General features: G+C 41.7%; 1 protein-coding gene across 1 annotated transcript; it reads left to right on the top strand.

Annotated features, from left to right (window-relative positions):
- The first annotated feature begins 905 nt into the window (after window positions 1-905).
- Window positions 906-18,693, top strand: DEPDC7 (DEP domain containing 7). The gene is made up of 9 exons (XM_004755936.3): window positions 906-1,090; window positions 11,257-11,647; window positions 13,536-13,663; window positions 14,495-14,684; window positions 16,259-16,470; window positions 17,220-17,362; window positions 17,741-17,866; window positions 17,988-18,066; window positions 18,373-18,693. Exons 1-9 carry the CDS (start codon window positions 1,018-1,020, stop codon window positions 18,564-18,566), a joined length of 1,536 nt encoding a protein of 511 aa, XP_004755993.1. The 5' UTR covers window positions 906-1,017; the 3' UTR covers window positions 18,567-18,693.
- The last annotated feature ends 4,434 nt before the right edge of the window (window positions 18,694-23,127 follow it).

The raw sequence follows: 23,127 nt of genomic DNA, 5'->3' as shown, positions 1-23,127 counted from the left end.
GGGCCAGATAAAGATTTGTTTGTTTTTTTACAGGGAGGGGTGCGTGAAATCTCGGTGCATTTGTCATGATGACATAATTTTAAGCATTAACTTTTAGAAAAAGCTACTAAAATTCTGAGCATGAATTAACTTGTGTAATCTTCATTAAAAAAACTCCACACCAGGAGTACCCCAGTGGCTCAACTGGTTAAGTTTCAGACTCTTGGTTTCTGCTCAGGTCATGATTTTGGGGTCCCGGGATGGGCTCTGCACCCAGCCCAGAATCTGCTCGACATTATTTCCCTCTCCCTCTGCCCCAAGTCCTGCTCTCTCTCTCTCAAATAAATAAAATCTTCAAAAAACAAAACCAACAACAAAAAAACCCCAACGACAAACTCCACTCCAAGGGCGCCGGAGGGGGGTGTGTGTGACTCAGTCGTTTAAGCTTCAGACTCCGTTTCAGCTCAGGTCTTGATCACAGAGTCCTGAGTTCAAGCCCCCCTGGGAGTCCAAGTTGGGTGTGGAGCCCACTTAAAAAGAAAAAAACAAAACAAACCCCACGCCACAGGTGAGGGCCCTGAGGCACAGAGCAGTTAAGCCACTTGCTGCGTCCCAGAACCAATCAACCGCGGGACACGGTTTGCACCCAGGTGGGCTGGGCCTGCCGGGCGCCAACTGCTGCCCGCGCTTAGGAGGCGCCGAGCGACGGTGGGAAGCGGGTCGCGTAGGTGTCGGCGCCAGTCACCGGGCCCACAGCGAAGTGCTCCTTGCTTGGCTATCTCCCTCATCAAAAGCGAGTAGCGCAGTCAAGGACCGCGGAGGCCGCACCTTTTCCCGGCCCTCGGGCTGCAGGTTACACGCGTCTCCGACAGCCACAGGACCCGTGGCGCGCGGCGCCCTGGGCGGGGCCGGGCGGGGCGGGGGCGGGACCTGACGGCAGCCCCGCCCCGTCCTGGGCCAGTTAACTGGCGGCCGAGCGGCAGGCGCTGACTCTGCGGTGCCGCGGTCGGTGGGGCTGGCGACCTGGCAGCCACAGCCATGGCTACGGTGCGGGAGAAGGCGGCGGCGCTGAACCTGTCGGCTCTCCATAGCCCGGCGCAGAGGCCTCCGGGTAGGTGCTGAGGCCCCCTGTCCGGGGTGTGTAGGGGGTCTCGGGCCGGCCCGGGCTGGGGGGCGCTGGCGGAGAGGGGCTCAGGCTGCGGTTCTCGCGCTGGACCGGGACCCCGCAGGGTCCAGCGCGTCGGCGCAGCTGTAACCACTCGGGCGGGTACCTCTCGGTGTCGGCGAATTGGATCCCTCTCCGGCGGGTGGGCTTCGGCCGGCAGACCCCGCCGCCCTCACAGCTCAGCTTTTACTTAGTTCCCCAACTTGAACGTCGCCGCGCGCTCGTCAGTGGCCCGCTGCGTGCCAGGCGCTCTCACTCGGTCTCCAGACCGGCTCCGCGGCGTTACGCGTAGCGAGTATCTCCGGACCGCGATGGCTCTTCGCCTTCTGTCTCAAGCGCGAACCTCGGCCCACAATATGGCCAGGGACCGAGCGCCTCTCTTGCCCACTCTGTTCCCCAGACTTCCTGGGAGTGATGAGTGTTTTTTGTTCGATGGGAAGGAACTTGGCATAAAAAGTATTTATTCGTTAAATTTTCTGGATAAGGAGTATTTCAGTGAATAGAAGTTTTGAACTTTTTTTTTTTTTTTTTAATGGTTTTGTGACCTTAGGAGAGAACTTGGTGAACTCTGCCACCAGCTTAATCGTATCTTTGGGGACAGCTTGCTTAGCCTTTTGCTTTCTTTGAATATCCAAACAAATGAACGGAAGGGATAACCAATTCTAAATTCTGATCCTAGCATATTACAACTCAGTAAGTAAAGATATTCACACAACACAGCATTTTTTTTTTCCCCTTTCTAGAGCAGATACAACTTTCTCCCTTTCTGTATCTGCTGTGTGGGCTGTTGGTTCCCTATCCGGCAAAAACGTTTCCTTTGGAAAATACCTACTAGTGAAATTGACTCCTTCCTCAAGATGAACAGTAGTCAGTGAATTGACTCAGGTCGTTTGGGTCCATCTCAATGGTTCCAGTCTTGTGTCGACTTACAATTACTAATACTCCTTTTAATCTTCAAAATGCCAATAAATTGTGATAGAGAGCTACTTTTCTAAGCACAATCATAATATTGACCTTTTCCCCACCAATTTAAAGGATCAGATAAGCGTATGATGGCTACATTCAGAATTTCTCTTTTACATTGTGAAGAGAAGGGATTCATTCATCATTTGAGAATTCAAAATTGGAAACAGTCTTGGGAAGTCTACTCTCTGAGTGAAAGCAATTGCCAGCTTTTAAGTGATTAGAACCGTAGCACCCTGTCTTCTCTAACAGCTGAAATACCAGTTCTGAGCTTTGGGCATTTGTGAACAGGTTCTTAGATGGCATAAGGGAGTATGTATCTTCAAAATTAAGTAGGCGACTCTCCAAGGGAAGAGCTGAGGTGCTGGTAAGCAGATCTAAACCCAAGAAAAAGACCAGTTTCCTGCCTGGCAGGTGCAGTGGGCAGAGAAGGGCCCACTGCCTTTTCTCATTTGTTTTGCTTGCTAGAGTTGGAACTCTACCTGTTAGCATTTGTTAATCCCTCTTCCACCCTTGAGTTCCCTGTCACAGTCCCAGGGAGCACAGTAATAGGAGCCTGTGCTTCTTAGTTCCTTGCAACTGGCTCTCTGTGTGCTGCCAGCAGCTTTGTACTCTTCATTCTCTACTGAATAGTTACTCTTTCCACACCTAAAGGGGCTGTAGTGACCAGGGGACCTGATTTATGTAGAAGAAATGAATGCTATAAGCTAGCCATCAGCACTTGAAGATATTTGCCTTTCAATATAGACAAGAAAGTGGTGTGTTATCCTGTTATCCCTTCATACTGTAACCTAATTCTTTGAATTCACCTGGTATCACTTTTCCAGGGAGCTCAAAGTACTTCCCATATGCTGTCTCATTAATCTGTCTCAATTAAAGTAGGGACCAATGCCTACTTTTGTGGATACTTCTCTTAGCCTGTTTTAAAATTGTTCTTATTAGAAAAGATTTCTTTTACATCCTTTACCTACTTGTAGCCTTCTTTTTAGAGGCAGTCTTGGGTTTAGCCTGACATCTCTAATACCACACAAGAGGAAAGCAAACTTTGGACTACCAAAACCAATATACAGTAAAAGCATTGCGTATTGCTCTCAGTGTCTAGCAGGGTTTTCCCACTCAGTCACAGCTGCCTATTTGAATACCCAAATCTCAGTTCTCTACATTTATCCTTTTTCATAAGGTTTTGATTAATGTCCAGTAGATTAGTTCTTTTCTTTTGTCTTGGCAGTTCTGTGAGTAATGTTTTAAAACCTCTTTAAAAAAAATTCTTAAAATTCTCTTTAATCCGGGGCACCTGGGTGGCTCAGTGGGTTAAAGCCTCTGCCTTCTGCTCAGGTCATGATCTCAGGGTCCTGGGATTGGGCCCCACATCAGGTTCTCTGCTCAGCAGGGAGCCTGCTTCCTCCTCTCTGCCTGCCTCTCTGCCTACTTGTGATCTCTGTCTGTCAAATAAATAAATAAAATCTTTTAAAACAATTCTCTTTAATCCTAAATGACTTAGGATTTTTTTAAAAAAATGTTATTTATTTGAGAGAGAGCGAGCATGAGCGAGCGAGCATGAATGGGGGGAGGAGCACAGGGAATGGGAGAAGCAGGCCTCCTGCTGAGCAGGGAGACCAACTTGGGGCCTATCTCAGGACCCTGGGATCACAACTGGAGCTGAAGGCAGACGCTCATGACTAAATGACTTAGGATTTATTAGGATTTATTTATTATTTTCTGAGGAAGAGTTAAATCCTCTGGCATGTGACACATCTTGTCTTAATCTGCTGGCAGAATTTATTTATTGAATTCTGTTTAAAGCCTGACGTCCTCAGGTGGTACGAATAGTTAAAGGATAAACTCTGAAGGTAGAGACTGTCCCCTTAGTTCAGAGGAGGGAAGAAGTAAGATACCTTCCCTTTTCTTTTTACTTTTTAAATAAACTTTTAGAATTTTAGAATAGATTTAGATTTACAGAAAAGTCATGAAGTTGGTATATAGAGTTCCCATCTGCCCTTTACTCATTTTTTCCTTACTATTAACATCTTACCTTTGTATAGTATGTTTGTCACAATTAATGAACCAAAGTTAACATATACTTATGAGCTGAAGTTCCATACTTTACTCAGATTTCATTAATTTTTGCCTAATGTTCTTTTTCTGTTCCAGGATCCCATTCAGGATATTACATTACAGGGGCTCCTGGGTGGCTCAGTCAGTTAAGCATCTGCCTTTGGCTCAGGTCATGATCCCAGGGTCTGGGATGGAGCCGCACATCAGGCTCTTTGCAGAGCAGAGCAGGGATCCCGATTCTTCCTCTCCCACTCCCTCTGCTTGTGTTCCCTCTCTCTCTCTGTCAAATAAAATCTTTTAAAAAAGGAGGGGATATCATATTACATTGAATCTTTAGGCTCTTCCAAATTGTGACAGTTTCCCACTCTGTTTGGAGTTACACGTCTGTTCATTGCTGAGTACTGATGGTAGCCACTTAGCGTATATTGTCTCCTGTGATCCTCATGGTAACTGAGGGAAGTGGACCTAGCTCTTGTTTTGCAACAGAAAAGTTAGGCTGTTTGGCCAGGATTGCATTATTAGTAAATGATGGGGCCGAGAATAGAAATCAGGTATCTGGGACGCCAGAACTCATGCTTTGGTCTTACTCTTTGTATCCACAGAAAAGAACGCTGTGCCTGCTGCATTAACACAAGTTTTCATATCCTAATACTGTTCAGTTAACCCACACTTTCTGAACTGTGGGCACTGTTGACATTTTCTCTGTTGTGAGGGCTGGCCTGTGTTTAGCAGCGTCCCTAGCCCCTCTGCTCACTAAATGCCAGTAGCACTTCCCCTTCCTCAGCCTGGGACAACCAAGAATGGCTCCAGACATTGCCAGGTATCTAGGTAACTATAAAATCATTCACTAAGAACCACTGCATTAACTCTCCTTTAAAAATTTTTAGTAGTTGGCAATCATCTACCACTCACAAGTATTGAATATCCAAATCTATTATGTGAGGCAGTCTATAAGGCAATTAAATAATTTGAACTTTTGTGAATTGTAAGGACATCTGAAAAAAAGGTGGCTCAGTGGGTTAAGCCTCTGCCTTCAGCTCAGGTCTTGGTCTCAGAGTCCTGGGATCGAGTCCCATTGGGCTCTCTGCTCAGAGAGTCTGCTTCCCCCTCTCTCTCTGCCTGCCTCTCTGCCTACTTGTGATCTGTCAAATAAACAAATAAAATCTTAAAAAAAAAAAAAAGGCATTAGCTTGCTGTCCAAGTTTTGTGAAAATTGCCTAACATGAGCTATCTGAATTCTTTTTTTTTTTTTTTTTCCCTGTGGGGTAGGGGCATTTTAAAGCCCAAGAAGGAAAAGGAGATTGTTACATGTTCATTTAGAAGTAGCATTTTTTTTTTCATAATTCTCTGTGCATTTACCTTGCACTGGGATCCACTTTTGTAATGTGTGTATGATCTTCTCAGGCGAATAATCCTACTAATTTGAAGTGACTATAGAATTGTTTATGTCCTTAGGTCGGTTTCACCAGCAGGGCTGTGGGAGGTGTGTTCTGCAGATCATAGCTGAAGCTGATTATCCCTTTGTAACTTCTGAATAAGTGTAATTTCTTGACATGTCTGCCTTATGACTTGATCTTTTAAGGAATTATTTCAATAACTTGAGTATTTAGTGTGTATTTGTAGAAGGGAAGATACTAGTATTACACATATATATCAGAGTTCAGTATCAGAAATTTAACTTCTTTTTATGGTTGGTAAACTTTTTTGGATAGATTTCAAATACATGCAAAGGACAGGTCTTCGTTTTGAAAAGTAAGTATGGCTTTCAAGCAAATAAAGATGAGTGCTTGAAGAATGAAAGCTTTCAAGCAAATAAAGATGAGTGCTTGAAAAATGAATGTTAACTAACCTAGATTTATATAGGGCTTATGAGCACAGTATGTTATAGATCTAGTTTAAAACAATTTCTGAGCCTCTTGTTAGGCCACCTTCCAAAAAGCTTTTTATAAGGTCACATTTGTTCCTATTCCTCATTTCTTACCATATTTTCTGTGGTGTTCAGTGTCCATATCTAAATGGAAATGGGTAGAATTTCAGTCTCTGAAATCCTATAATCAGATGTTTAGACCTGAAACCAATCTTAAACACAGTGTTCAGCTCTTGTATCAGTGAATGAAGAAACCAATCTATGGAGGTTAATTCTCTTATCCCAGGTCATCACAGCTAATCTCTAGACTCTTTGATCCTTTCATCATGATGCTTTTAGAACATTTGTGACCAAAGGAAGCATCAAGGCACAGATAGTGCTGAATCTGATTTTATTAATTTATTTATTTTAGAGAAGGGGGAGAGAGTGGGTTGGGGCAGGAGCAGAGGATGAGAGAGAATCTCAAGCATGCTCCATGCCCAGCACAGAGCCCCATATGGGGCTCCCTCTCTCAGCCCTGAGCTCATGACCTGAGCCCAAATCAGGAGCCAGATGCTTAACCGACTGGGGCACCTGGTTTAAGGTGAGCATCACTAGTAATTAGATAGTGATGACTTTTAAAGAAATGTCTAGCTCATATGCAAGTAAGGGCTGGGGACAAGCTGAAGCTGAAATTTGATGCTAGACTTACAAAGCACTCTTTGTCTACTTCTGGTCTCTTGAATCCTGTTCAGAAGTCACAGTAATTTGTCTCACTGGGCCGTGGTCTGCTATACCCATATTCACTTCAACTCTTCGATGATGATGAATAAGTTTCAGACCAGCATGTGGGGGATCTATGTTCAACTGGTGAAGTCAGCATTAAAAAAACAGGTTATCCTGGTGTGGGTTTTGGCACATGTACTTGTCAAGTGCAGGTTATGTTATGTATTAAAGTATTTGTATGAACATGAGCTGGTTTGGGTCTGTGGGTGGTGATGCTTAAGGGGAAATATCCCAGGTTGCAGTGTTGGGAATTAATGGTCAGTGAGAACAGAGGGGACCTGAAAGGGCTGAATTGTATCCTGCCTAGAGGACTCTGGAAACATTGTGTGGCACAGAAGTGCCTACTATCCTGCTCTAACCTGTTCTTTAATCTTTTATACTGTGTTATCCAACCTGTAGAACTTCCTGATTTCCCATATTTAAGCAGCAAGTTAATATGCGGAAATTTATTCTTCTTACTTCCCCTCTGAGGATTAGCCTTTGTCACTGAAGCTGTGTATCCCCTCCCTCTTACCCCCTTCTGTTGTCTTGTTGATCTCTAATTAGTAAGTGACTCAGCCTCAATTTTTAGGATTTTTATACTTACCTACTTGTAGCTCAACTCTTAGGACTGAGGTGTTTCAAATTTAATATCATTACCAGCCAGAAGTCTATTTCACTGCTACTTAAAAGGCTCTCTGATCTCTACACGTTTGAATCTTATTTTCCTCTCCTCTCCTACTCCTGTGTACTGTGGCTTGTATGTATTATAGAATTTGATATCCTACTTTATTTTAGGACTAACGGCTATGGCATTTATTTATTGGTTTATTTAATGATTGCCTTTTTTTTAAGGTTTTATTTATATATTGGGGGGGGATCATCAATTGGGGGGGGAAAAAGGAGAGGGAGAGGCAGACTCCCCACTGATCAGGGAGGCTGATGCAGGACTCGATCCCAGGACCTTGAGATCATGGTCTGAGCCGAAGGCAGGTGCTTAACCAGCTAAACCACCCAGACACCCACGGCTGCTGTTTTAAATAGCTTTGTTAAGGGTTCACAATCTTTTTTTTTGGTGAGGGGGAGGGCTCACAAATCTTTAAGTTTTTTGTTTCTTCTGATATCATTGGCTCACTTAAAGCTCTTTCACTTAATCCTAGTCTTCAATGAAAAGTTGATGCTAAAACCCTCTGGTGATTTAATATATTTGCATTTGAGAACTAGAAAAAGCATATATTTACTACCTGTGAAACTGGGTTTGTTTAACTCATGAGCCTCGATTTCCTCAAAATAAGATTATTAACAACTATTTCAGAGAAAGTTTATCAGGATTCAATAAGAGAAGGCAGAGCTTTTCATATTTACTCAAACATGAGTTGTTATTAATAACAGTGAATATTTGGAAAGGCTAAAGATCAGACATTAAGTTCATTTAAATCTCAGCTATGATCTCTAGTATTTTAAGAAGTTAAGAATATTAACTGTGAGGGCGCCTGCGTGGCTCCGGGGGTTAAAGCCTCTGCTTTTGACTCGGGTCACAATCTCAGGGTCTTGGGATTGAGCCCATCATCTGGCTCTCTGCTCAGCGGGGAGCCTGCTTCTCCCCCTCTCTCTCTGCCTGCCTCTCTGCCTACTTGTGATCTCTCTCTGTCAAATAAAGAAATAAAATCTTTAAAAAAAAATGAATATTAACTATGAACACTCCTTTTATTTAGTTATTGTGGCTGGAAACAGTGCAGCTACTCCTGGGTTCTAGACACCAGGAATGAGCTGGACAGGTTTTAAGATTTCATCAAATGCTCCATTCTGGCTCTGTTCAGTAGATATTAAATACTGTGCCAGTAGTAAATCTCTTACCGGTGTGGTTTATCTAATTGATTCTCCATAATTCAGTCCTTAAAACTGCTCGCTCACATGATATTTGGAAAACTAGCATCAATTACTGCCTTCTTTGTTTGTTACTGGATTCTGAAGTATCTTGAATTTTAAAATATAAAAACAGGGGCGCCTGGGTGGCTCAGTGGGTTAAAGCCTTTGCCTTCGGCTCAGGTCATGATCTCAGGGTCCTGGCATCAAGCCCCACATGGGGCTCTGCTTCGCAGGGAGCCTGCTTCCTCCCTTCTCTCTCTCTGCCTGCCTCTCTGCCTACTTGTGATTTCTCTCTCTCTGTCAAATAAATAAAATCTTAAAAATAATAAAATAAAATATAAAAACAGTCTTGCTGATTATTTTAAACCAACATAATAATTGAGATAGTTAAATTACCCATCTACTTTTGGTACAGGAAGTATACAAATAGTAAAGGATTTTATGTGTATGCCTGCGTGTATGTTAGTAATTTTCATGGTGAAGATGTTAATTTCTAGTAGCTACGAAATGACACTGTAAGTGAATACAGTGTGATGGCCCACTGGGATTCTTTTATTATAATATAAAAGACTGAATGACCTACTTAAAATTTATGACCCTAGCACATTAAATGGAGTTTTATTGTCTTTAGGAACTCAACTTTACCTTCATCTCATACATTCTATTTTTTCTAAAAAGGCAGGAAGGTAGTTTCAGGTAGCAGTTTCTTTGGTTATAGCTCCCCTCATTCCTTATATTTGTGCTGATGCTTAGTTTTCCTTTTTACATGACCTTAAGGGACATAATAAGTTTTCAACTTCTCTGTCAGAGTATCCTAAAAATATAGGAAGTAATACACTTAACAAAACTGGGGGCTTAAAAATTAGAACCACTGTGTATTCCGAGGATCACTGAAAGGTATAACACAAAAAAAGGCATACTCTCTGTTTATGTAAAAAGAGAGCAAGCCAGGGTGCCTGGGTGGCTCAGTGGGTTAAGGCCTCTGCTCAGGTCATGATCCCTGGGTCCTGGGATTGAGCCCCGCATTAAATCGAAAGCATCAAATCGAATCAGGCTCTCTGCTCAGCAGGGAGCCTGCTTCCCTGCCCCCTCAAACACTCCCCCCCACCCCGCCTGCCTCTCTGCCTACTTGTGATCTCTCTGTCAAATAAATAAATAAAATCTTTAAAAAAAAAAAAAAAAAAAGCCAGCCAGCTGGCCAACGAGCTGATGATTAGCTAGACTCTGTTCCATCAGCTTATTAAAACTAAGGTCCATTTTTTCCCTCTTAATTGTTTCTCCTTTTCTTTGTAGTTTTGCCAAATATCCATTTATTACAATGAGGAAAAATGTGATAACTCTTTGAAAGCATGTTTTCTTTCTTTTCTGTTTTGCTAAAATCTTGCTCAGTTTCTGTGCTTTTCCTCTCTTTGTGGTAGGCTGTGAGCTCTTGGGCAGAAGGCAGTCTTCCCTGCACAAAGTACTTAACTCCTAAGCCTGCATAATAGGAAGCTTTAAAAATATTAGTTTAGGGGCGCCTGGGTGGCTCAGTGGTTTGGGCTGCTGCCTTCGGCTCGGGTCATGATCTCAGGGTCCTGGGATCGAGCCCCGCATCGGGCTCCCTGCTCCGCAGGAGACCTGCTTCCCTCTCTCTCTCTCTCTCTCTCTCTCTGCCTGCCTCTCTGCCTACTTGTGATCTCTGTCTGTCAAATAAATAAATAAAATCTTTAAAAAATAAAATAAAATAAAATAAAAATTATAAAAATATTAGTTTATTCCAACTCGTGTGTGTGTGTGTGTGTGTGTGTGTGTGTGTGTATAACTATCCATCTACCTATTTACCGATAAATGCTTTTAAATGATGCAGACCATGAGCCAAATTCCAGTAGCACCTCTTACGGTATGTCTGGAAGTTACGTTTAAACTCTGTGCATCTGTTTTCCATCTCTCAAATAGACATTATATCTGCCTCATAGCATTGCTAATGGTCTAAATGTGAGGCACTTAATAGAGTTCCTGCCACATAATTCGTAACTGCCGCAAGGACCTACTTGATCTGCACTCCCCCACCCCAAAGACCATTTCCAGTCCCCTCTGATCTGACTTCCTACTGTTCTCTCCCTGGTTACCCACTCAGGCCATGTTGGCCTTGTTCCTCATCTCCTGGCCAAGCACACTTGTTTCTTGGGCCTTTGTTCTTCCTGCTTCCTCTGCCCTTTCCCCAGATATCTGCACACCTTGCTTCCTGGTTTTACTCCGGCTTCTGCTCACATACCACCTTGTCAGATCTTTCCAGACATCCCCTCCAAAATCGTGTTCTCCTCCTCACCAGTCTTTATTACCACCACCGCCCCCCCGCCCCACCCCCAGCATTTGTCCAACATCCGCATATTGTCTGTATCTTCCCACAAAGTAGGGTCGGTGAGAACAGGGACTTTGTTTTGCTCACTGATGTATCTTAGCCCGTAGAACAGTGTTCGCCATACAGTAGGCGCTACTGATGAAAAGTTGGGCAACAAGCTGACCCCATACCTGTTCCTCATTAATAACTTTGGAAATTGCCACTTTTTGCTTAAGGATTGCTTGGACCTGATTATTAATGAACAAGGTTACTCTGCGGTTTTTCCCGTTGCAGGTTTCAGTGTGGCCCAGAAACCGTTCGGAGCCACCTATGTGTGGAGCAGCATTATTAACACTCTGCAAACACAGGTGGAAGTGAAGAGGCGAAGACACCATTTAAAAAGACACAATGACTGCTTCGTTGGTTCAGAGGCTGTGGATGTCATTTTCTCTCACCTAATTCAGAATAAATATTTTGGTGATGTGGATATTCCTCGGTCCAAAGTGGTGAGAGTGTGTCAGGCACTTATGGACTACAAAGTATTTGAAGCAGTTCCAACCAAAGTCTTCGGCAAAGACAAGAAACCTACATTTGAAGATAGTAGTTGCAGCCTTTATAGATTCACAACTGTACCTGGCCAAGAGAGTCAGTCGGGCAAAGAGAATAAATTATATTCACCTTCCAGGTTCGTATGAAATGTTGGACTATCCTGGGGACATTGGCAGGCTTTCCTTTACTTTTTAGCGAGAGGCTGACCGGCTTTATGTTCTTTTGGAAACTGTAAACTAGGCTAAGGGCTGGGTCTGTGGGGATATTTGACAGGATACAGTGAATTTCTATTTGGAAATTTCTATTTGGATACAGTGAATTTCTCCTGGAATTCCTACTTATTCATATTTTATATTTAGTAGAATAATCAACAGATTTTTATTTTTTTTCCTGCTTCAATTCACAGTCGCAGTGTAAAAACATGTAAGGGGGTTTATACATACAGAACAACAGAAAAGGGGAGGGAGGGAAGAAGGGCGGAAGGGAGACAAGTGGGTTATCACTGGACTCCAGGACATGGCAGATGTGAAGTCTGCAAGGTACGTGGGACCCAGAATGCAGAGGATTTCATATGACATATGACATCAGGAGTTTGCAATCAATCGTACAGATGTTGGGGAGACCACAGAAAATGACAGTGTATTTTAGAAACGTCATCCTGGCAGCCATATGGACAGCCTAACGAGGAGAGCCAGTTAGGAATCTACTGCAGCATTGCCGTCTGCAGATGAGGGTACAGTGAGCTCCACTGGGGAGGAAGGAATCATGTCAAGGGGGACACTGGGGGACGGAGGGGGACACTGGGGGACGGAGCTATAGTGCCCAGTGCTTGAGATGGGTGTTGGTGATAAGTACATTAACTTGATTATTTGTCATGAAATAAAACGTTTCCCTTATATTTCTTTCAGCAAAACTTTGTAGAGGTGACCATGTAACTGAAGCTCTTCCTTTTTTTTTTTTTTTCCTAAGATTTTATTTATTTGACAGAGAGAGATCACAAGTAGGCAGAGAGGCAGGCAGAGAAAAAGGAAGCAGGCTCCCTGCCGAGCAGAGAGCCCCACAGAGCCCGATGTGGGGCTCCATCCCAGGACGCTGGGATCATGACCTGAGCCGAAGGCAGAGGCTTTAACCTACTGAGCCCCCCAGGCGCCCCTAACCGAAGCTCTTCTAATTCAGATCTGACCCAAAGGGTTTTAGTGTTACCAACTTTTAGTTATTTTTAATGTATCATGTATCAAATTTAGTGTTATTTAGTGTTCCAAATATCTTAATGTCTTAAGTTTCAACACTCTATTTAGAAGATGATAACTTTTACCTCTCTATATAGGATGGAAATGTGAGGGTAAGATAGGGCAAAATCACTGCTTTCCAAATGCAGGTGCACATTTTTTATCTGAAACCATTGGAGGCATGTGCATGTAGAAATTTGGAACTTTGGAGGTTTTAAAAAGATAATTTTGTGCATAAACCATATATTAGATGGCCCTCCTTGATGGATCTGGGAGAGCATCTGGTAACCAAATGCAGTAATATTTCTGTGGTAAACAAAATAGTCATACTAACTGGGATAAGTAAAGACTATGCGGGCGGGACAAGTTTTGTCACCATCTGAGTTCTGAATAAACTTCAGATTTCTCACAGCTTTTGGGGTTTCAAAATTGTGTATAAAGGATTATAGGCCTATATGTGGAAAACGATGAGCCCTATCCACCAAAAAATGCCCCCAAAATAGAGACGAGTGATTAAAAACAGTAAGCTGTTAAAGTTAGATTATGTTTTAAAATTGGAGATCAAAATTTTAGTCCTCAAATTACTTAAATCTGAATATTCAAAGGAAAATTTAGCATATGTATATTTAGGCTTGAGAGAGAAGGTGGATATTTTTGTATTCTACTCTTAGAATTTGCATTTGTTGTGTTTTTGCTCTGAAATACATGAACTTTGTAGAAACTCAGCTCTCTGATAGTAAAGTATTTCTCTGAACTTACTAATAAACAGTAATTTAAAAAATAAATTCATTTTAGGTATTCAGGTGCATTATTTAAGTCATCTGATATCAAATCAGCAAGTTTAGAGGATCTGTGGGAAAATCTGAGTTTAAAGCCTACTAACTCCCCTCCTGTAAACATCTCTGCAACCTTGTCTCCACAAGGTAAGTAAAGATGATACAAGTAAGAAATAGAAGACCAACTTCAGATAAAATTAAGTTATTTAAAACTTTTCAGTCTTAACCTTTATTAGAATTTAAATGTTCAGAGCACAAAGAAAGAGTACACTGTGTATTAAAGCTGTTTATATTAAGTTTTAACAGAGGTCTATTATCTTTAACAAATAGATCAGTGTTGCAACTCTTGAACACTGACTTTTGTCCTATCAGCTGGCAGAGGTTCAAATCTGCAGTGTTTTGCGTGCAGATTTTTATTTATTTAAAATACGCTCTCAGATATTTCTTTCTCTAACATTTTATTAGGTTAAATAAAATTTTGAAACTCACATTAAAACATAAACAGAACTCTTATGTTCTTCCTTGTCTGTGGCAATGGAATGTAGATTAATGACCAATTTCCACCTTCCCTCCCCCATCCCAGTTGTGGAAACCCTGAGTGGAATAATCTGGAGCCAATAGTTTCAGACCAGTTTTCAGATGGAATAATGAATCATTCTTTCTTCCAAAGTCCTTATTAACATGTTATATGACTTGATCTCTTATCTCTGCCATATTGGTTTTACAGTAAAAGAATGAAAAGAATTCCTGTTGTCCAAAGTCTGTTCTCCTACACTTTAAACAAATCTTGAATTGTTTTATGAAACCACTTCATAAATAAGATTGACTTTTTTTTCCCTCTTCTTTTTTCCTCTTTCTCTTCTCTCTCTCTTTTTTTTCTTTTGCCACAAATTTATACCTTAGACTTGCCTGGGCAAATAACATGGTGAGCATTTAGTAAATATTGTTTCTTTTTACTTTGTCATTTCTCCTGTGTAGTTATTAATGAAGTATGGCAAGAAGAAACAATTGGACGTCTACTGCAGCTTGTAGACCTTCCACTTCTTGACTCCTTACTCAAACAGCAAGAGGTTGTATCTAAAGTACCTCAGCCTAAGGGGCAACCTGACTTGGTCAACAGCAGTAACTATCTGGATCGAGGGATCCTCAAGGCTTACAGTGACTCTCAGTATGTGGAAATACATCTGTCTCAATAATTTGAGGGTGTTTGTAGGGAAAGTCCTAGATGGTGGTTTTCAGATAATCTTTTGCATTCTTCTGTCCACAGCATCAGATAAGCATTAGTTGCTAATTATCAGGACTTGGGAAATTGAAGAACAAAATGACCTCGGTCAAAATCAGATGTAATTTTCATCATTTTTTTAATATTCATTTTTAAAATGAGATTTATTGATTGATTGATTTGACAGAGATCACAAGTAGGCAGAGAGGCAGGTGGGGTTGCGGGGAGAGGGAGGCAGGCTCCCCGCTGAGCAGAGAGCCCTATGCGGGGCTCCATCCCAGGACCCTGGGATCATGATCTGAGCCAGAGGCAGAGTCTTTAACCCACTGATCCACCCAGGCGCCCCAGCTAGAGAGAATCTTAAGCAGGCTCCACCCTCAGCATGGAGCCGGAGGTGGAGTTAAGTCCCATGACCCTGAGATCATGACCTGAGCTGAAATCAAGAGTCTAGAACACTTAACTGACTGAGCCTCCCAGGTGCCCCGCATACCTATAATTCTTGTACAAAAAGAAATAATTTAAATCCTATTTCTATAATCAAGTATTTTAAAAGATTTTATTTTTAAGTAATCTCTACACCTGTTAAGGGACTTGAACTCACAACTCCAAGATCAAGAGTTGCATGAGCCACCGACTGAGCCAGCCAGGCACCCCATATTTCTACAATCTGAAGCAACATATGAAAATATTTTATAATTACCTTACATTTTAAATACAGAGTTATAAATTGTGCTAGAAGTGACCTTAGAGATCATCTCACCGCATCTTAACAATGACCTTGGTGAAGCTGATGTGCAGAAAGCTGACATGAAGGGCGCCTGGGTGGCTCAGTGGATTAAGCCTCTGCTTAGGCAGAGGTCGTAATCCCAGGGTTATGGGATCGAGCCCCACATCAGGCTCTCTGCTCCGCAGGGTGTCTGCTTCCTCTTCCCTCTCTGCCTGCCTCTCTGCCTACTTGTAAGCTCTGTCTGTCAAATAAATAAATAAACTCTTAAAGAAAGAAAGAAAGAAAGCTGACATGACCTGCCTGAAGTAATGCCCCTGAGTGCTGGCAGAATTTGTTGTCCTGATTCCTAGCGGTAGAGCACAAGATTGTTCTTTTTTAAAACCGTATACAAAATACATATAAATATATAGTGCATATTACCAAATTGAGTACTAGAAGTTATTCTAGAATTCTGTTTCTTGAAAGACACTGCTTTTCTGAGGTTACCCAGGTGGCATTTTAAGAGTAGGGTTTGAATTTTGATATCCTTTTCAGTTTGTCTTATAGTGGATAGCCTCTGTTTCCTCTTCAAGAAGAAAAAGGAAGATCTATGAAGCCAAACTTTTTGTCTGTGATACATGATCTAGCTGTATTTTAAAAAGAATTACACATATCTATATCTAAGTCTATGGAAATTTATCCTCATGGCAGACTTGAAAGAGGTAGTACATTAGGTACTGTGTGTATATTTGTTCTTTGCTTTTTAAAATAATTCAGATAATTTTTTAAAAAATAATTCTCTTCTCCCCCATAGAGAAGACGAATGGCTCTCTGCAGCAACTGACTGCTTAGAGTACCTTCCAGACCAGACGGTGGTGGACATAAGCAGAAACTTTCCTGAGCAACCAGAGAGGATAGACTTAGTTAAAGAACTTCTGTTTGATGCCATTGGCAAATATTACAGTAGTAGGGAACCTCTGTTAAATCACTTATCTGATGTTCATAATGGCATTGCAGAACTCTTAGGTAAGTAAGATCTTACTGGATACTGGAATTTGTCTTTTGGAGGAAACAGGAAAAAGGATAATAAAAAAGGAGGATAATTAAATCCTCCAAATGAACCAAAATGGCACTACTTTAAGCTCGAAGTGGATCTGGATTAATCCATGGAAAGTATGTTTATTCCAAAACTTCTAGGGCTCACTTGGAAGGAGGCTTTAGCAAGCTCTGCAATTACTTCTGGTTGGCACAGGAGAAAACTGCCCTATTCACTGGAGGTTTAATAGGTCTAGTGTGGCAGTTCTTTTCTTTAAAGGCTCTACCAACATCTCCACTCCCCCCACTTCATTGTCTTCAAAGTTGCAGACACTCTGCCCCGCTACCAATGAGCCAAACTCTTCCACATGGTTTGTTGAAAACAAATTGGGGGTTTCAAAGACTCCTTTCTATTTTTCTCAGGTAGAGTTGGATATATCACTACTTTACACGTAGTGTACCCTTGAAATGTGTTTGATTAATGAAAAGCAGGCTGGGGATTTATTTACAAAGCCAAGAGCTTGATTTAACATCCAAAAATGATTATACAAGGATTTAGGAGTCTGCCTTAATGGTTGACATTGGTCATGTATTGTAATTCCTAGTTGTTTTATTTGGTTTTGCTTTTGAAAATAGTTTTGAGTTAGTTTAGTGTTTTGCTTCAGCTTTACCTTGAATTTTGTTCCCTTTGATAGTCATATTTGGTCAAAATTAAAAGCAGTTTTTTCTTTTGGCTGAAGTGAACGGGAAGACTGAAATAGCATTAGAAGCCACTCAGCTCTTCTTAAAGCTTCTGGACTCCCAAAATAGAGAAGAATTTAGAAGACTACTGTATTTCATGGCTGTTGCAGCACATCCTTCTGAATTTAAATTACAGAAAGAAGTAAGTGTTTTGTCTAAATGTGAATTGTATTCGAGTAGTCTTAATACTTACAGGACTCACATGTCAAATTATTTCACACTGGCATCAAGTATGCTGAAATGAGTAGTAGCTATTAATATCCAACATTGCCTCTTCTATTAAACTCATTTTATTTATTTATTTATTTGAGAGAGAGAGAGGTCACAAGTAGGCAGGGGCGGGGTTGGGGGGGAAGCAGGCTCCCTGCTGAGCACAGAGCCCAATGCCAGGCTTGATCCTAGGACACTGAGATCAAGACCTGAGCTGAAGGCAAAGGCTTAACCCACTGAGCCACCCAAGTGTCCCTATGAAATTCATTCTTTTAAATATACACTGTTGCGTATGTTTTTATTTTTATAGAGTGACAACCGAATGGTTGTGAAAAGGATATTCTCAAAAGCGATTGTTGACAATAAAAATTTATCCAAAGGCAAAACTGATCTTCTCGTACTCTTTTTAATGGACCATCAAAAAGATGTTTTTAAGGTAAAATTCTGAAAGTAGTTAAACTGAGTTTATGTAGTAGATAACTGGATTAAAATCATTTGAATAATCTCTTGTGTCCCTTCTCTCTCTCTCTCTCTCTCTCTTTTTTTGTTTTGTTAAGATTCCAGGAACTCTACATAAAATTGTTAGTGTTAAACTCATGGCCATTCAGAAAGGAAGAGATCCAAATAGAGACACAGGTAATCTGAGAAATACAATTTTCATGATCTTCCAAAGGCAAATTTCTAGTATTTATTTGTAAGTGTTTTGTTGTAAGTAGTTGCACTTCAGCTAGACTTTAAAACTCCTCAGAGTTATCCAGACTTAGCAGAGAGTGTCCTTATGTCAAAAAGGTAAGTTGTCAACTAGGTAAGAGACTCAGCGGTGTTTAGCATCTTCAGTGCATTTTACAAACTGGGGAAAAAGAATATAAATGTAAAAATATTGTTTTTTTATTTTAAATCTGAGGAATAGATTAACTGAACTTTTTACTTTTAATCTTAAAGGATACATATATTGCCAGAGAATTGATCAAAGTGATTATTCTGACCATACACAGAAGACAACCAAGGATGAACTAATGAATTTACTAAAGACTATTGATGAGGATTCAAAATTGTCTGCCAAGGAGAAGAAAAAATTGCTAGGTCAGTTTTATAAGTGTCATCCAGACATCTTTATTGAGTATTTTGGAGACTGAGTTTTTAATGTCTGTATATAACTTATGTATTTTAAGAATAAATTATGTATCCTAAATATCTAATCACATTTGTAATTTTAAATGTTCTAAATATGAAATTGTACTTAATAAAACATGTTTTATATAACCTTCCGTGCCTGAAACTATTAGATGCTGTATTGCTGTTAGGTATTGACTTCTTTAAGGTGAGCTGATTTGTAAGTACTGTGCCCAGTACTTTATGGAACATCATAGGAATTTAATTAGACGACATTGCAGTGTTTACTTAACAAAGCATTAAATAGTAAGGAAGTCTGTAATTACAAGTTAATAAGAGTGTGGTTTTTACCTTGAGAGGTACTCCTTAAAAAGGTGCAAGATAGAAACTCGGACTATGATAAAGTGAATTTGCTAATTACCATAAAGAGTAGACAAGTCAGAAATTGAACTGTCCTAATGATTTCAAAAACTTCAACATCTTTTAAAATTTATTGTGGGAAAATTCAAGCATGTATAAAAATGGGGAAGAATAGAATAATAGAATAACTTGTACTCATTTTCCAGTTTCAACAAGTGGCAACTCATGGCCAATCTCATTTAATCTATATCCCCACGCATTCCTTGCTCCCACCCTCGCAAACTTCAGACATCATATCACTTCATCTATTAAATTTCAGAATGCATGGCTAAAAGAAAAGGACATTTAAAAATAACCTCAGTATCATCATTATGTACATGCAAACCCACAATTCCTTAGTACCATCAAATATGCAGTCAATAGTCCCATTTTCTGATCTCAAATGATGTTGACAGTTAATTCCAAGAGGGATCCATTAAGGTCCATAAGTTGCAATTGCTTAATGTGCTTCTTAATTCTCTTTTAATTTATATGTTCTTCTTTTAACTCCTCCTTTTTCCTCCTCCTCCTCTTCTCTGCTTTTCTCCTTAAATAAAAATTGGTCAGTTCTTGAGTTTCTCCACAGTCTGGATTTTGCTAATTGTAAGCCTATGCTATCTTTTACCATGTTCCTCTCATATCCTGTACTTAACTGTGAACTGGTGAAAATCTTCACTTTTTTTTTTTTTTTAGTTTATTTATTTGAGACCGAGAGAGATCACAAGTAGGCAGAGAGGCAGGCAGAGAGAGGGGGAGGAAGCAGGCTCCCCAATGAAGGGCTTGATCCCAAAACCCTGGGATCATGACCTGAGCCAAAGGCAGAAGCTTTAACCCACTGAGCCACCCAGGCTCCCTCTACTTAGACTTTTAAGGAGATGTAGGGAGGGGCATCTGGCTGGCTCAAACCTGAGAGTGTGTGACTCTTGGTATCAGGTTCTGAATTCAAGCTCCACATTGGGTATAGAGCTTACTTAAAACCAAACCCTAAAAGAGAAGTAAGGAAAACTTAGATGCGCCAAAATGCTAGCATGTCAGTCTTTTATTTTCTAACATCTGATACTGATAGTCTTCCAATGGGAGAAAGTTGAGGACTCTCCAGTGTGTCTGTGGTCCCAGTCCTCCTAATAAAGCAGGGAATAACTGTCAGGTTTTCTTGTTTTCCACTTTTGTTTTTATAGGCAAGGGAAGGCAGCTGTCTTTCCTATGTGAAAAAGAGAAGATAAGCTGGTTCATGATTTAAGTGTGAGGAAGTTTGCAGAAACTACAGAAAGTGTGGGGAGACCATACTCAGAGCGGGGAGGTAGTTCTTGCCCAGCTGCACATTCGAATCACCGGGAAAGCTTAACAGTTCCCTGGCTTCACCCCTGCAGTCTCAGATGATCCTTTTAGAACTCCTGCCCACCCCACCCCACCCCACCCCACAGGAGATTCTAAGAGGTAGTCAGGGTTGAGAATAATCTAGAGACAATACATTAATACAGAGCAACTGTGTGTACACTCTGACTTGCAACCTTTACTTGGCACATAATTGAATGATTATTTGGCAAACAAAACTAACACTTCTCCTTTAGGGGAAGCAGAACTGTCTAGTGATTATATTTATGTTCCTAGAAGCAGTGGCATCCTAACAATCATTACATGGAAAATTCTAGCAAGATCAGTTTACCTCAAACTTCCTAAGCAAGGGTAGAATAAAGTTTTAAGAAAAATTGGTCCTGTTTACTGCAAGAATGGTCAAAGTTTTAAAGGGTGGGGGTCCTGTGCTACCCTGAATGCTGGGGGCACCCTGTATCAGTAGAACTGCCAGCTGCTTGCTGTGCACCCTCATCCACTCTTCTATGATCTCCCACTGGGGACCCAGCCCCACTTAGACACCTGGGGTAAGTGACTGAGCCTTGCCATCACCTTAGCTGGGTAGACTGGGGCTAAGCACTGATCCAAGGACAGCTTGCCTATAGGCAAATGACTGATTTTGCACAAAAATCAGCTTGGCCAAGAAAATTCTATATAGAAAAATCCAAAGTAGGTGGGAGAAACAACTAAGAAAACAGAGAAACCAGTCTGTGATTCAGAGGAGTGCAGGAGATGGCAGCAAAAAGCAGAGGTGTGATGGGAGCCATCCTGTGTGTCTTGGGGAGATGATCGAACAGTCTGGCTCTTTTTTTTTTTTTTTTTTTTTTTAAGATTTTATTTATTTGACAGACAGAGATCACAAGTAGGCAGAGAGGCAGATAGAGAGGAAGGGTAGCAGGCTCCCTGCTGAGCAAAGCCAGACTCGGGGCTTGATCCCAGGACCCTGGGATCATGACCTGGGCCGAAGGCAGAGGCTTAACCCACTGAGCCACCCAGGTGCCCCAAACAGTCTGGCTCTCTTGAACAGCTGCTGGCCTTCTCCTTCCAAACCCTAAGTAGTCTTGCAGTGAGCTCCCTTAATTTTGAAGTAGTTTGAGTTTCTAGTGCTTGCAGCCAAAAAAAAATCAAACAAGGTCTCAATGTTTTTCATATTCAAAGGAAACAATCCTAAATATATCAAAAGATAACAAGTAACCACCACAAGTCAAATCAATGGTTTTGATATTGTAGCAACATCCCCTCCACAAGTGAAAATTGTTTATATTAATCCTTCAAGGAAGGTAGTGGACTCTCTCTAGGGGTGTGGATGTGGTTGGGGGGAGAGAGGGTGGATCTCTTTGGGGAGGTGGTTCTTGCCGGGCTGCACATTCGAATCAGCTAGAAAGCTTAACAGTTTTCCCCTGGCATCATCTGCAGAGTTTCAGATGATCCTTTGAGAAGGCCCACACTCCCAGACTATTTTAGGGAGTAGTCAGGGTGGAGGACACTAGTCCAGAGACCCTATGGTATATTAGTCCGGACCCTGCAATGAGAGCTTAATGTTTTCTTGATGAATCTTTATTCCAGTTAGTTGAGTATCTTAAGGGTTTTGTTTTTTTTTTTTTTCCCCTCTCCTAAAGTGAATCCTCATCTGAGGACTTCAACGTGCGTGTGTATTTAAGAAAAAATACCTAATGTTCTCGTTCGTGAATGACTTGAAGGTGTGCTGTCCTCAGCCTTCAATACTTTAGGAATAACTGCCCACATGTTATCTATTTAGTAGTGTTTGAAAGCACTAATTTCACATCATCTTGCTTTCCTGCTTATTTAAATTTAAGGTTGATAGGCTACAGGTAGGAGACCCGGTTATTACCTTCGTTTTGTTTAATTAAGGCATGCATGACTTATGCTCAGTCTTATAGCATCTTTACAAATGAACAGTTAAGAATCACATAGCTTTTATTTTTTAATTTTAGGTACAAAAACGATCTCTGTTCACGTAGTTTGCTATCGTGCCACTAAAAGGTAAGAAAAGCATGTGGGGTTTTTTTTTGGAGCAGCCTCCAGTCCAGTGCCCAGATAATCACGGCCCCCACTACCTGTGATGAGGGAGATGAGACTCCAAACGGGCTTGTCTTAGCACGATATTTTCTTTTTCTAGAAAACAGTTCATAAAATGCACCAAGCGCTCACTGTTGTTTATGTTACCTACGCGGAGCTGAACCCACAAGGGAACCGTCCGTCCCCTTCCCTCGCGTCTCTTCGGGCTGAAGTCTGGCTCTATCGACAACGTGTAGCGACCACTCAGATAAATGAGAGGACCCCCAAACCAAAATCAGTCTGTGCCGTTAAAGTGAGGCTGGGCTATCCAAGTGGTTGGCATGGCTTTTTTTTTTAAGCAGCCGAAATGAGGCAGAATAATAAACTACGTGCCGCTACAAAATATGAGGATAATACTGATGTTTGAAAACCCGGGCAGAAAAGGCTTTGAAAGAGGTTGCGAATAAGCGGCCTTATTCTTTCATTGGACAGACCCCGCGCAGGCTCTACCACGTGTTCCTCTCCCGCCTCACACTCTCATTGCGGCGCCCACCTTTCCGTACGAAAACATGGCGCCGCCCTGCGTGGGGCGGGCACGACCTGTCTCCGAGCCACCGCCCGCTGGAGCCCCGCCGGCCGACTCGGAGCCTACCTCTCGCATCTCCGTACGGAAACATGGCGCCTCCCGGCTCAATCCCCCGCCCACCGAGCCCCCTCAGCCCGCACCGGACCGCGCCTCCCGCTTTTCCGTACGAAAACATGGCGCCGCCCTACGAGGGGCGGGCGCCTCCTGGCTAAAGTGCTGCCTCCTCC

This window comes from Mustela putorius, unplaced genomic scaffold (assembly GCF_011764305.1).
Source record: "Mustela putorius furo isolate JIRA1106 unplaced genomic scaffold, ASM1176430v1.1 tig00003859_pilon_pilon_pilon, whole genome shotgun sequence".
NCBI lineage: Eukaryota > Metazoa > Chordata > Mammalia > Carnivora > Mustelidae > Mustela > Mustela putorius.
The sequence above is the reverse complement of the archived record's forward strand: the minus strand, read 5'-3'. Positions and strand labels throughout refer to the sequence as shown.

What these genes read in the sequence shown, in the direction of transcription:
- DEPDC7 (XM_004755936.3), top strand. Translation starts at nt 1,018, where the DNA reads ATGGCTACGGTGCGGGAGAAGGCGGCGGCGCTGAACCTGTCGGCTCTC. An exon ending in CCCGGCGCAGAGGCCTCCGG is followed by an intron (nt 1,091 to 11,256) that starts GTAGGTGCTGAG and finishes TTCCCGTTGCAG; the next exon opens with GTTTCAGTGTGGCCCAGAAA. An exon ending in AGATCCAAATAGAGACACAG is followed by an intron (nt 18,067 to 18,372) that starts GTAATCTGAGAA and finishes TTAATCTTAAAG; the next exon opens with GATACATATATTGCCAGAGA.